General features: G+C 44.0%; 1 protein-coding gene across 2 annotated transcripts in view; it reads left to right on the top strand.

The window, feature by feature from the left end:
• LOC137541592 (tyrosine-protein kinase Src-2) overlaps positions 1 to 11911 on the top strand; it is a 99516-nt gene extending 87605 nt beyond the window's left edge. For both annotated transcript variants that reach the window (XM_068262976.1, XM_068262975.1), the window contains 3 exons: positions 2014 to 2167; positions 6457 to 6588; positions 11413 to 11911. In XM_068262976.1, the coding sequence (XP_068119077.1) occupies positions 2014 to 2167; positions 6457 to 6588; positions 11413 to 11621 (495 nt within the window). In that variant the 3' untranslated portion in view covers positions 11622 to 11911. The remainder of the gene's footprint in view (positions 1 to 2013; positions 2168 to 6456; positions 6589 to 11412) is intronic.
• The last annotated feature ends 2791 nt before the right edge of the window (positions 11912 to 14702 follow it).

The raw sequence follows: 14702 nt of genomic DNA, 5'->3' as shown, positions 1-14702 counted from the left end.
TGGCCGTACTACCTTATCTCATTTAGCGTGGCTACAGTTGTGCGATTTCCTCGGTTTCAGCAAGAGACTGGGGCTTGCTCATTAGTGAAGTTTGTATGAAAACCTAGGTGATATTATCTTTTGCACCCTGATATCTTTTTACATCACTTTTGTACTTTTGCAATGATAATGCCACTGCTGGTTTCTACAACGAGCACGTAACTGCTGCCTGTTACCAGGGCTTTCCAATGATATGCATGCCACTATTGACACACATTTTTGTTAAGTACTAAAACTATTGGTTACCACAATAGCTGCTTGCCTTCTCCTAGTGGCGCTTATTGTGTACATGTAAAAAGGTGCAAAGGCAGCTATTGCACAGGATACAACATTAAAATAATGTTGATAGTATATTGGTATTTTTACCTATATTAACCTGTCATCTTCCCTAATCTTTACCTAACACTTATCTCCCTCTTACCTAACACTAACCTCCCATCTACCTATGCATAACACCAACCCCCCTCCCCACACACACACGCCTACACTAACTTCCCCCCTACCTATGCCTAACACTAACCTCCCCCCCTACCTATGTCTAGCAGTCTTCCTATGCCTAACGCTAACCCTCTCCTCTACCTACAACTAATGTAACCTCCTTCCTACCTACAGCTTGTACTAACATCCCTCTACCTATGCCTAACATTAACCCTCCCTCCCTCCTACCTACACCTAAAGGCGCGTACACTCACCGTATTGTTAAAAACACAGTCAAAAACAGTCTTATCAGTCTGCCGACAGCCTGTACTCTCGTACTACTGTCAGAACGACCACCCCGCAAGAGGGTCTAACGGACCCGTCGTTTGTAAAAATACGGCGTGTGTACACTACTTAACACTTACCGCCACCCCTACCTACAGCTCAGACTAGTGCCGTGCAGAAGCCACTCTGGCTTCAGCTTCCTACTAGCTGAATCTCTGACCCCCAAGAAACCACTAGGGTTGCTTACTCTTCCAACATCACTATTTTTGCAATTATCCAAAGTTCAGATGCACAGTAGCCAAACCTCATGCACTGCTCGTACACCTTTGTCGCTGTAATAGCCGAACCCCGGTGCCAAAATTACATTGTGGTCTATAGTGGCACCAAATATAACGAACAGGTTATAAGCCATTATTACCTGCCTTACCTACACCTAACCTCCTCCCTATCTACACCTAACATGAACCTCCCCCCTACCTACACCTAACACTCACCCCACCCCCATCTGTACAAAATGGCACTTTCAGAATAAATTTGTCTGTGAAATAGGTTTTCATTTTTACCGCCAACCTATGCTCCTAGTCCATCCTGACTTTTTAACTTATCAATTCACCATTTCTATTGTAGTTTTCATTACAATCTACGTAATGTAGGCTTTGTACTCCATGTAGGCAAGAGAGACCAGTCTCAGTTTCTTGCGTTCTCCAGCATACAGATTTTGTTAACAACTGCTTACAACGACCCTGGTCTGCCTTAGGAGACAAGAACCATAAGTGTATATCATAAAGATCTACTCTATTTTTTTGACATTGCTAATGAAGTATTTTTAAATCTGCCCCAAATGTTGTTTTGTTTTTTTTACCTGACCTTTGCCCGGCATTCCCAAACAAGTGTAAACTAATGGTACTGCTCCTCCATTACCTGAAACATTATCAGTATTCCAGCAAGGAAAGGCGTAACATTACCACCAACACTGGTGAGAAAGCTGGCTGTAATATTCAAGTCTACGTTTGTTTCCTTTACTTAACTACCATATATTTTCTGCCATTTCGTTTATCTGATATGTTGCATCATAAAACTGCTTCTTCTATAGCACTGTAAAGGCTGCTTGGCAAAGAGCCAATCAGATGTTTGTGCAGAAATCGCAAGTGCAGTGTCATCCAACATGAACATGAAATATTGTTGTGGGCAACATAAATATAAATTCTGTTGCTGTACTGCCCAGATCATTGTACTGTACTGCTTGTGTCCTCACTATTTCTCCTCTGATAGATTGCCTCTGGAATGGCCTATGTAGAGCGCATGAACTACGTACACCGTGACCTCAGAGCGGCCAATATCCTTGTAGGCGAGAACCTGATATGTAAGGTGGCTGACTTTGGACTGGCCCGTCTGATAGAAGATAATGAATACACGGCGAGACAAGGTATGGCTGCATTCTGCCAATCTCCATCCACCACGATCTGCGCATAATTATAGATGTACTCTGCTTAATTATATGGAGGGGCTTGTTTATGTACAATATGCGGCTACTCTCTTTCATTATACTGTGGCAGCTGTTTCTGTTTACACAGCACTGTAAGCCAAAATTACTATATTACTGCCTATCCTCATGCCTAACTTCAGACACAGATGTTTTCTGGTCCTGTGTAAGCATTTATTGGGAAGACTTGTTTTATCTTAGTGTACTCTCATGGATTAGTGGATGTCAGATTCATTCATTTAAAGTTTCTGGTTTGAAGCCCCTTAATCGTCACTTCCTGAATCACAGACCTGCATAACTATAGGCTGCAGTCCTTACGGAAGGCTTAGTCTGTGCCACGCCTTCTTGCAATCTCGGTACAAAAACCCACCTCCCTACTGTCAGTCCTCTGTAACCATGCCCCGGCCAATGATCGGAGTGTAAGGGGCAGGTTAATCGCTGTAAAGGCCACAACCCATCCAATAGAGGCGAGGTGTTGAGTGGGAAATGTGCCAGGCTGCTACACTAATTTGGACAACACCCCCACCCCCCACAGTCAGATGCCACAGCTTGACCTTATGACTATAGTCTAGAACAGGGTTACAGATGGACTCTAATGTTTGGGAGCTTCCGTGGTGCTAAGAGAGGGTAGTGGAAGGAGATGAAAAACTGTGTATATGGTTTTTTGAGGTTGTGTTGCGGTAACTTCCAGGCAAATGTAACTCTTACTCAAGAACAGCGGTGTCAAAATCAAATACAAAGTGGCCTAAATTGAACACTGGGATCAAGTTTTGGGCCAACCTCAAAATCTAGTTGCAACCTCCGTCCCTTATAAAGTTCCCAGGTGTCTAGTGGCTCCACTTCTAACCCTATACAGTTCCTTGGTGTCTTGTGGCCCCCTCCCTCCCTTATACTGTTCCCTGGTTTCTAGTGGCACCCTCCTTCCCTTATACAGTTCCCTGGTGTCCAATGCCTGCTCCCTCGCCTATGCAGTTCTCTGGTTTCTAGTAGCCGCCTTGCTCTCCTATACAGCTCCCTGGTGTCTGATGGTAACCCCTCCCTCCCCTATATAGTTCCCTGGTGTCTAGTAGGCTCCCTTCTCACCCCTAAATAGTCTCCTGGTGTCTAATAGTGACCCCATCCCTCCCCTATACAGTTGCCTTGTGTCTAGTGCGTTCTCCTTTCTGCCCCCATATGGCTTTCCCAGTGATCTAATGCTTTGGCCCACTCTAGACCACCAGAGAAGCTATACTGGAGGTAAACAACGCTGAGTGCGGAAACCAGTTGGCGGCCAAATTTGATGACTTCAGGCCAAATTTGTTCTGGGGGCCAGAGTTTGACGGTTAGGCTTTAGAAAGTCTTATGCTGGGAATACACGGGTCGATCCGGCAGCGGATTAGCCGCCGGATCGACCCCAGCCGCGTCCCCGCTTGTCCGCGTGGATCGATTACCGCTCGTCTCCGCCGGCGCTTCCTTATCAGCGCTCGATTCCCTGCCGTTGTCCGCCGGCGGGGATAGAGCGGGCTGGGGTCGAGCGGCCTGATCGGGCCAGCTGAATATTATCAGCTGGTCGATACACGGTACAGAAACGTACCGTGTATCCCCAGCATAATGCTTGGGGATACACGGTACGTTTCTGTACCGTGTATCGACCAGCTGTTCTGGCCAGCTGATAATATTCAGCTGGCCCGATCAAGCCGCTCGACCCCAGCCGGCAGACAATTGCAGGGAATCGAGCGCTGATAAGGAAGCGCCGGCGGGGACGAGCGGTAATCGATCGGCGCGGATGAGCGGGGACGCGGCTGGGGTCGACCCGTGTATTCCCAGTATAAGAGTCTTTAGCTGAGAATACATTCTTCCTGAGCCAATGATAGAAGTAGAGAAATGTGAAAAATTGGGCTCTACTGTGTGGACTGCTGCCATGACTACAAGGAAATATAAATGTAAACTTTCAGCAAGCTTCTAAAGGGAAAGGTGGTTTTAAAGGGAACCTTAACTGAGAGGGATTTGAATGTTTCCTTTTAAACAATATCAGTTGCTTGTCAGTCCTGCTGCTCCTCTGGCTGTAGTAGTGGCTGAATCACACACCTGAAACAAGCATGAAGCTAATCCACTCTGATTTCAGTCAGAGCACCTGATCTGCATTTTTATTAAGTGGCTATTATGAGTCTGGCAACTGGCATTATTTTGAAAGGAAAAATATACAGTGGATTGCAAAAGTATTCGGCCCCCTTGAAGTTTTCCACATTTTGTCAAATTACTGCCACAAACATGCATCAATTTTATTGGAATTCCATGTGAAAGACCAATACAAAGTGGTGTACATGTGACAAGTGGATCGAAAATCATACATCATTCCAAACATTTTTTACAAATAACTGCAAAGTGGGGTGTGCGTAATTATTCGGCCCCCTGAGTCAATACTTTGTAGAACCACCTTTTGCTGCAATTACAGCTGCCAGTCTTTTAGGGTATGTCTCTACCAGCTTTGCACATCTAGAGACTGAAATCCTTGCCCATTCTTCTTTGCAAAATAGCTCCACCTCCAGTCAGATTAGATGGACAGGGTTTGTGAACAGCAGTTTTCAGATCTTGCCTCAGATTCTCGATTGGATTTCGATCTGGACTTTGACTGGGCCATTCTAACACATAGATATGTTTTGTTTTAAACCATTCCATTGTTGCCCTGGCTTTATGTTTAGGGTCATTGTCCTGCTGGAAGGTGAACCTCCGCCCCAGCCTCAAGTGGTTTGCAGTCTCTAAGAGGTTTTCTTTCAAGTTTGCCCTGTATTTGGCTCCATCCATCTTCCCATCAATTCTGACCAGCTTCCCTGTCCCTGCTGAAGAGATGCACCCCCCGAGCATGATGATGCCACCACCACTATATTTGACAGTGGGGATGGTGTGTTCAGAGTGATCTGCAGTGTTAGTTTTCTGCCACACATAGCGTTTTGCATTTTGGCCAAAATTTCAATTTTGGTCTCATCTGACCAGAGCCCCTTCTTCCACATGGTTGCTGTGTCCCCCACATGGCTTGTGGCAAACTGCAAACGGGACTTCTTATGCTTTCTGTTAACAATGCCTTTCTTCTTGCCACACTTCCATAAAGGCCAACTTTGTACAGTGAACCTCCGCCCCAGCCTCAAGTGGTTTGCAGTCTCCAAGAGGTTTTCTTTCAAGTTTGCCCTGTATTTGGCTCCATCCATCTTCCCATCAACTCTGACCAGCTTCCCTGTACCTGCTGAAGAGATGCGCCAACCCCCCCCCCCCCCCCCCCCCTGTTTTTTGTTTTCCGCCACACATAGCGTTTTGCATTTTGGCCAAAAAGTTTCATTTTGGTCTTTTCTGACCAGAGCACCTTCTTCCACATGGTTGCTGTGTCCCCCACATGGCTTGTGGCAAACTGCAACCGGGACTTGTTAACAGAATGCATAAGAATGCCTTTCTTCTTGCCACTCTTCCATAAAGGCCAACTTTGTACAGTGCATGACTAATAGTTGTCCTATGGACAGAGTCTCCCACCTGAGCTGTCGATCTCTGCAGCTCGTCCAGAGTCACCATGGGCCTGTTGACTGCATTTCTGATCAGCGCTCTCCTTGTTCGGCCTGTGAGTTTAGGTGGATGGCCTTGTCTTGGTAGGTTTACAGTTGTGCCATACTCCTTCCATTTCTGAATGATCGCTTGAACAGTGCTCCGTGGGATGTTCAAGGCTTTGGAAATCTTTTTGCAGCCTAAGCCCGCTTTAAATTTCTCAATAACTTGATCCCTGACCTGTCTTGTGTGTTCTTGGACTTCACGGTGTTGTTGCTCCCAATATTCTCTTAGACGACCTCTGAGGCCCTCACAGAGCAGCTGTATTTGTACTGACATTAGATTACACACAGGCGCACTTTATTTAGTCATTAGCACTCATCAAGCAATGTCTATAGGCAACTGACTGCACTCAGATCAAAGGCGGCCGAATAATTATGCTCACACCACTTTGCAGTTATTTGTAAAAAAAATGTTTGGAATCATGTATGATTTTCGTTCCACTTCTCATGTGTACACCACTTTGTGTTGGTCTTTCATGTGGAATTCCAATAAAATTGATTCAGGTTTGTGGCAGTAATATGACAAAATGTGGAAAACTTCAACGGGGCCGAATACTTTTGCAACCCACTGTATATCCTTCTCAGTTTATGTTCCCTTTAAACATATTATAGAATAGTGTATCTGTTGCCATGTCACTGATACCTGCTTCTATCTTACAGGTGCCAAGTTTCCTATAAAGTGGACTGCTCCAGAGGCTGCCCTTTATGGCCGATTCACTATTAAATCTGATGTCTGGTCATTTGGAATTCTTCTAACAGAGCTTACCACTAAAGGAAGAGTGCCATATCCTGGTGAGCAAGACCTGCAATATCAGAGCCTTCCTACATGTTACCATAATGCTAGTTACATGACCTTGTACCAGTTTTGAAAACTCCCTTGCATTTGCTTGCTGGAAAACTCCCTTGCATGTCGTTGACCATTCCCAAGCTCCTGGTTCCTGCTTTTACTGTCTGGACCACACAGCTTCTGGGAGTCTAGTTGCTCAGAGTAGTTGGATCAGGGTTTGCTTGCTGTTACACTGCTCCTTTCAGCCTCTAAAAGACACTGCATTATAACAAGTTTATGCCCTCTCTAATCACATTGGAGAGACTGTCTTAACTTATGTAGTGGAGAGGCATGGGAGTATGGTGTTTATTAAAGCAAGGCTGAACATGTTTTTGAGAGTAAAGCTGCATCGCCAATGTCTAAGGCCTGGTTCACACTGCAAGAGCTTTTTAAGAGCTCCCGTAATGATTTTAAAATCTCTTGCTAATGCAATGCCATGGGTAATTTTTACAAAATCACATAGCTCTAGTAAAAACACACTCTTAGGATTACTTTAGCAAGAGCTTTTAAAATCGCAAAGTGTTTAGAAAAGCTCTTGTAGCGTGAATTGGCCTGAAATGTCCATGTTTTCCTGCTTCTAATACTGTATAGATTCCCCTGTGGACAGCCGTGCAATATGCAATGCATGCGTGATGACCTCATGCCCACATTCATAATGAGCATGATGGCTGCCCAGCTTCTTGCATGATCCAATGGTCTTTTCCTCCAGTATGGAAGCAGTAGAGCAAAGATGTGGAGGAAGGGGGGCAGAGGTTGGCAAGGCCTGTGTGGGACTTTACGGCCACTGAAGGCAACTATGATTTACTTGGGTGAGTATGCATTTTTATTATGCAAACATTATCCCCTCCAGCGCTATTACCTCAGCAGTTATCTCTACTGGTAAGCAATGCAAGTTCAAAAACAACAAACTGCGCACTTTACAAAAGTTCAAGGTTCTAGTCCCGAAAAGAGCTGTGCAGTCCTTTGCTTCCACCCACTGGGACTATGCTGTTCCAAGTGTCGGAGTGCTGCCTCCCCACTCACTGTATATGCTGGGCTCTTTGTGATTCTTTTAGAAATGCATTAACATTACTCCTAGTAATGTCGGTCTATAGGTCACTGCAGGTTCCATAGTACTGTTGCCAGGAATGATGCAACCTGAATGTCTAGCTAAGATTTTAACCTTTTCACTGACTTTTTTTTTTTCTCAGTACAGGTGCTGCCGCGCCACATACTTGTGTGTCTCCCCCAGCCTGCCAATGTGCATCTGCCAGCCTGCCAGCCTAATGCAGAGCGGCACAGGGAGCAATTATATATTTACCCGATTTGGAGGCTGGATTGGTTCTCCTCTTCCTCCACCAAGTGGCGCTGTAATGCTGACATCATCCGATCATCTTATATCATGTGATTGGGCACGGAGGATGTCACTCGGTGGTGGAAGAGGAAGCCCAATCCAGTGTCCGGATCAGGCCATAGCAACAGAACACTTCAGACTAGTGATGGGCCTGTACGGTGTCGGCCATTCAATGTTGCCTGAGGGATGGAGTCTCGATCCCTGCCCGGCGACATGCCCCCTACATGTGTACGAGGCTGACTTCAGTAGACGGAGAATAGTGAGCAGAGAGTCAGTTTATAAATGTAGAAGCATCAAGGATCATTTCAAAGTACATTTTCAAGAAGAGATCAGCACATACTGCAGCTATATTACTATCAGGATAAGCACAGATTTACTGCTTATACTGCATATACGCCTGTTCACACTCCTATTTCTTAAAAGGAGAGGGTATAACCTAAATAATGCTGTATTATTGATTAGTGCTCAGTCTTCTAAAGTTTTACAAACACTTTATTGATAAAAGCACTTTATAAAAGCAATTATCTTTTATGTCTCTCTCACCACTACTTCATCATACCCTATAGCCCCTGTATCCTTGGTCCATACCCCCAGGTCCTGGTTGCCAGGTGATCCAGGGAGCCTGGTCTTTCTTTTGTTTACATCCACCACTGCTGTGCTGTCCTGGCTGCTGGATTTTATTTGCAGTACAAAGTATAGGGCTTATCCATTGAAATCAATTAATTAAGGCTGTGTGTTTCCTACTCAGCAGTGCTACTTAGTGGTCAGATGAAGTAGTGGCCCAGAATTTAAACAAGAGTCTAGCTTTTCAGGTAAAATGACCTCCAGCGCCTGTAGGTACAGACTAAGTGCATCAAGTATCTGACATTTGGGGAGGCGTTGTGGAGATACATTTTGGGATAATTATACTTGGTAAGTACAATTACAGTGGGATGCGAAAGTTTGGGCAATGTTAATTGTCATGATTTTCCTGTATAAATTGGAGGTTGTTACGAAAAAAAATGTCAAATATATTGTATAGGAGACAAACACAGTGATATTTGAGAAGTGAAATAGTTTATTGCATTTACAGAAAGTGAGCAATAATTGTTTAAACAAAATTAGGCAGGTGTATACATTTGGGCACCACAAAAAAATGAAATCCATATTTAGTAGGTCCTCCTTTTGCAAAAAATTACAGCCTCTAAACGCTTCCTGTAGGTTCCAATGAGAGTCTGGATTCTGATTGAAGGTATTTTGGACCATTCCTCTTTACAAAACATCTCTAGTTCATTCAGGTTTGATGGCTTCCGAGCATGGACAGCTCTCTGTAATTCACACCACAGATTTTCAATTATATTCAGGTCTGGGGACTGAGATGGCCATTCCAGAACATTGTACTTGTTCCTTTGCATGAATGCCTTAGTGGATTTTGAGCAGTGTTTAGGGTCGTTGTCTTGAAAGATCCAGCCCCGGCGCAGCTTCAGCTTTGTCACTGATTCCTGGACATTGGTCTCCAGAATCTGCTGATACTGAGTTGAATCCATGCGTCCTTCAACTCTGGCAAGATTCCCAGTCCCTGCACTGGCCACACAGCCCCACAGCATGATGGAACCACCACCATATTTTACTGTAGGTAGCAGGTGTTTTTCTTGAAATGCTGTTGTTTTTCCTCCATGCATAACGCCCCTTGTTATGCCCAAATAACTCAATTTTAGTTTCATCAGTCCACAGCACCTTATCCCAAAATGAAGCTTGCTTGTCCAAATGTGCTTTAGCATACCTCAAAGGCTTCCTCTGCATACAGCATCTCCTTGTGTAAAGTGCGCCGAATGGTTGCCCGATGCATGGTGACTCCATCTGCAGCAAGATGATGTTGTAGGTCTTTGGTGCTGGTCTGTGGGTTGACTGACTGTTCTCACCATTCTTTGCTTCTGTTTATCCGAGCTTTTTCTTGGTCTGCCACTTCGAGCTTTAACTTGAACTGAGCCTGTGGTCTTCCATTTCCTCAATGTGTTTCTAACTGTGGAAATAGACAGCTGAAATCTCTGAGATAACTTTTTGTATCCTTCCCTTAAACCATGATGGTAAACAATCTTTGTCTTCAGGTCATTAAAAAGTTGTTTTGAGACCCCCATGTTGCTACTCTTCAGAGAAATGTAAAAGAGGGAAACTTACAATTGACCCCCTTAAATACTCTTTCTTATAATTGACCTGTGTATGTAGGTCAGGGGTCACTGTGCTTACCAAGCCAATTTGAGTTCCAATAATTAGTTCTAAAGGTTTTGGAATCCATAAAATGACAACCGTGCCCAAATTTATGCACCTACATAATTTTATTTAAACAGTTATTACACACTTTCTGTAAATTCAATAAACTTCATTTCACTTCTCAAATATCAGTGTGTGTCTCCTATATGATATATTTAACTGACATTTTTTAGCGTAACAACCAACGATTTATACAGGAAAATCATGACCATTAACAACGTTGCCCAAACTTTCGCATCCCACTGTATCTGTCAAGTTTGGAGCACTATAAATATACCGGGAGTAATAAATTTCAGATATTATGCTAGGTACACACAATGCAATTTTCTATCAGATTCAGTGTCAGATCGACTATTTCCAACTTGTCCAATCTGATTTCCTATGGATTTTTCCATTGATTTCTATGGAAAATCAATCGGAAATCAGATCTGACATGTTGGAAATTGCAATTTTCTGACAGATTTAGTGTTAGATCGACTATTTCCAACATGTCAGATCTGATTTCCGATTGATTTTCCATAGAAATCAACGGAAAAATCCATAGGAAAATCGATCGGAAATCAGATTGGACAAGTTGGAAATAGTCGATCTAACACTAAATCTGTCAGAAAATTGCAAAGTGTGTACCTAGCATTAGTGTTCCACTTCCATTACTGTATTCCAGGGGTCTTTCAGGCCTGCCCCCTGTGCATCCTCTGTGTGCGTGCGATAATGTCCTCCTATCCAGCACACTCCAAAGGCTTTTAGGTTGTAGGCACTACTTCAATCTACAGCTAGGATCACCAGTCGGAGGGGGGAACAGAATATTGTGGGTGAGAAGTAGCTAGCAAGGACAAGTTGGGCAAGAGGGCAGAGCCACACCACAGTTCTGCTCGACTTATTTGAACAGCATTGACACCTGCAAACAGATGGCTTCAGGGGGAGGAACCATGAAGAAATATTGCTTTAATTAGGTTTTGTTTTCACCCTCTCTGTTTGTTTGCAGTCCTTTGCCTATAAACATCCTGCTTGCTATCAAAGGCATTTAAACAGGATGAGTATAGGTATGCTAAGGCATTATTTGTCCCTCCTTTTTTTGTCTTTTTACTGGTTTTCCATGTTATGGTTTTTGAAATACTTAAGTACTGGTACTCCACGCACTAGAATGTGCACTGATCTTTGCTTTTTTCTTTAATCCTTCTGATGTTTGATCTCCCCTCCCCCTTAGGTATGGTGAACCGAGAGGTCCTTGATCAAGTGGAGCGTGGTTATCGGATGCCATGTCCTCCAGACTGCCCAGAGTCACTCCATGATCTAATGTTGCAGTGTTGGAGGAAAGACCCAGAAGAGCGGCCAACGTTTGAGTACTTGCAGGCCTTCTTAGAAGACTATTTCACTGCCACGGAACCCCAGTACCAACCTGGGGACAACCTCTAAAGGACATGAACAGAGCTACATGATGATCTCTAGCAACTTTACTGGACAAACTCTACGATGTGAGACAGATGCAATACGGTCCAGATCCTAACAGGCTGAGGTAGAAATGCTGGTACAATCTTACTGGTGGCAACTCAAGAAAAAACGCTTTCTGCTCAAATGATGCTTTGCCTTCATCTTTGCTCCGCCGCAGAGTTGATGTCCATTGCATTCTGGTCTTGGATCAAGACCCCTGCTGCTCCTGAAATGTCACCTGCTGATTCCTTTTGATAAAATCATTCATTCCTTTTTTTCAACATGCCTAAATGAGACTGGACCACCCTGACCTCGAAGACCAATCTTATCCAGTTATTTGTGTCAGAACAAGGACTTTGTATATAATTTGCTCAGGAGGCAATGCCACTCCTTTTTGTCATTTTATGTTTTTTCTTGGTCCTCCATGCAATTGGGAAAGATGATTGCAGATTCCATGTTTTTATGTCCAGTTGTGGGTGGTTTGGGAGGTCTTCCAGAACACCACAGACCTCTTTCTGAGGACCAAAGTCCCGCTTCAGTCTTCCACCCCTCACGGACCTCCTCATTATGGGGAGAACCTGGGTTCTGTCTTCTGTTTCTTTTATATATAGAAAAGCGGTTACTAGACTCTCTTAGCTTTCTTTGTACCATGACTAACACGGACTATCCTTCTGCCTTCTCCTCTTACTGCACCCTGATCTAAGTTATTACAGTGCTCAGTTATCCGTCCCTACTGCTTCCGTAAAATCCCATCCAAATTGGCAGCCATTTAATCATTACTATTTTGTATCCTCCGAGGTAACCTGATTTTCCTAAATGGATTTTGCTGCTGAAAGTTCAGGAAACAAAAGGAAGCAAAGCTTTTTTTGTATTATAAAATTCCAGAGGGATAAGGATAATGAAATTCAGAACCACACTCTCATGTAAATCTGCCATGAAATAAATAGGATATGAAGTTATCAGCACACCAATGGTTACTTGAAACTTTGAGTCAATTTGTTGACTCAGGATATTGATGATAATGTTCTAATCATTGAAGGGTTCCGCAGAGCCAAAAGGCATCTGCTGCTTGGGTATGTTTTGCTACACAAGCTCACAACATACCAAATGCAGCCTGAACACTTAAGGTGCCCATACATCTACTGATTTGGCGGCTGATCGACCATCCGATTCGATAATTATTGAATCGGCTTAAATCAGTACTTCCAAAAGCATTCCTGATCGACTATTTGATTTCGGCCCAAAATTGGTTGACTGTATTGATTGGACATGATGCAAGATGTTGGTCGACATGCTTGATTGGTTGCGTGGCGGTAACGGCGTGTGATAATCACAAACTCGCCGGAAACGCCCAGCCTCTGTCCTTACTAGTATAAATGTATCTCCTCTGGTGCCCCTGCATTATCACTTTACCTCTTCGCCGCCCACTGGACTCTTGCCGGGTTCTTCCAGGTTGTTGCCTCGTGTGGTTGGTGTCACAAGGTTGATTGCTGAAAGATTTCATGCTGAAATCTGGTGGGAACCTGCCTGCAGTTTATGGCCAAATCGCTAGAAGTATGGCCACCTTAACGCGTTTTACAAACTGTGCTTAATCATGCAGTTAAGCACGTGCTGTGTCAAATGAGTTAGAGTTCAGGATACAGTCTGTATGTTTATATATTAACCAATTCCCAAACTGCAACGCTAAAAGGTTTGGTGCGCTTTGTTTTGTTTCTGGACATTGTGGTCTTCATGCTAAAATTCCATTCTTGATCAGATCAGTTAATTTGTCTTTGAAACATTCTTCAGTTACACGCTACATCTTTGTGTGCACCATTATAATACAGCAAAGTCCCTGTTATCCGGAACTCTGGCAACTGGAAGTCTCAACTAACCAGTATGTCTGAGTAGGATAACAGGGCTCAGCTTTTCAGGGATTTGGAGCAGCAGAAACTACTCACAGACATCCAGGCGCCTTCTTCTAATCATTGTGCAGCTACCAGCAGATTTCCAGCATCCACACTCTGCTCCCGGCATGTTACCTGATCCAATGAGGGTCATATGGCGCGCCAAGAGCCGCACACTGAGGATGCGGGAAAGCCCGAACGGAACTGCAGAATGCATAGAACATGACGCTTGGATGTTTGAGTAGTTGCTGCTGCTCCAGGTTTGTGCTATTTAAAGGGGAACTGAAGAGAGAGGTATATGGAGGCTGCCATGTTTATTTCCTTTTAAGCAATACCAGTTGCCTGGCAGCCCCGCTGATCCACTGCCTCTAATACTATTAGCCATAGCTCCTGAACAAGCATGCAGCAGATCAGGTGTTTCAGACTTTAAAGTCAGATCTGACAAGACTACCTGCATGCTTGTTTCTGGTGTTATTCAGATACTACTGCAGAGAAATAGACCAGCAGGGCTGCCAGGCAACTGGTATTGATTAAAAAGAAATAAATATGGCAGCCTCCGTATACCTCTTACTTCAGTTCCCCTTTAATGCCGGTTCAAGCAACCAGCAAGCACATGTATCCGGCATCAGGCAATTCCTGCATATGCCGGACACTGGGGGTCTTGCTGTAGTAGCAGTCCCAAAATGTGATTTTTGACTCCTAATTGAATGAGCAACCCTAATGTTTCTAGGATCATTTGGTGTGGTGATGATTTTGTTTAAAGTGGAGTTGCATATGATGCCCAATTGACCATCCTTTAATTATTACAGTCCCCTACGGATAACTATCATGTGCTGTTGGGAATGCCATGTGCCCAGTTGGAGTATAGGAAGTCCAATGAAGGCTGCCACAGCTAGCCTCTTCCTGAGAGATGCAGGATTTCTCTGAAACCTTTTGCGCTGTGCTCCTCTTCAGAGATGGTCTGGCCAGTCAAATTCAGCATTTAATTGGTCCAATTTAAAGTTGCAAACTATTTGCATTTTGCCAGAATTATGAAGTTAGGCGTCCAGTTATGAAGCTGATGTCCAAAAAAAAAGTAGTGTATGGCCAGCTTCACATTGCTAGTCTTTCTTTTGTCTTCACTTCTTATGTCTCTGAGCTGCGCCTTTTCAGCTCACATGGAGTATGGGAGTGCATACTA

Source organism: Hyperolius riggenbachi, chromosome 12 (genome assembly GCF_040937935.1).
Source record: "Hyperolius riggenbachi isolate aHypRig1 chromosome 12, aHypRig1.pri, whole genome shotgun sequence".
In the NCBI taxonomy this organism is placed as follows: Eukaryota; Metazoa; Chordata; class Amphibia; order Anura; family Hyperoliidae; genus Hyperolius; species Hyperolius riggenbachi.
This window is presented reverse-complemented; position numbering and strand designations above follow the sequence as displayed.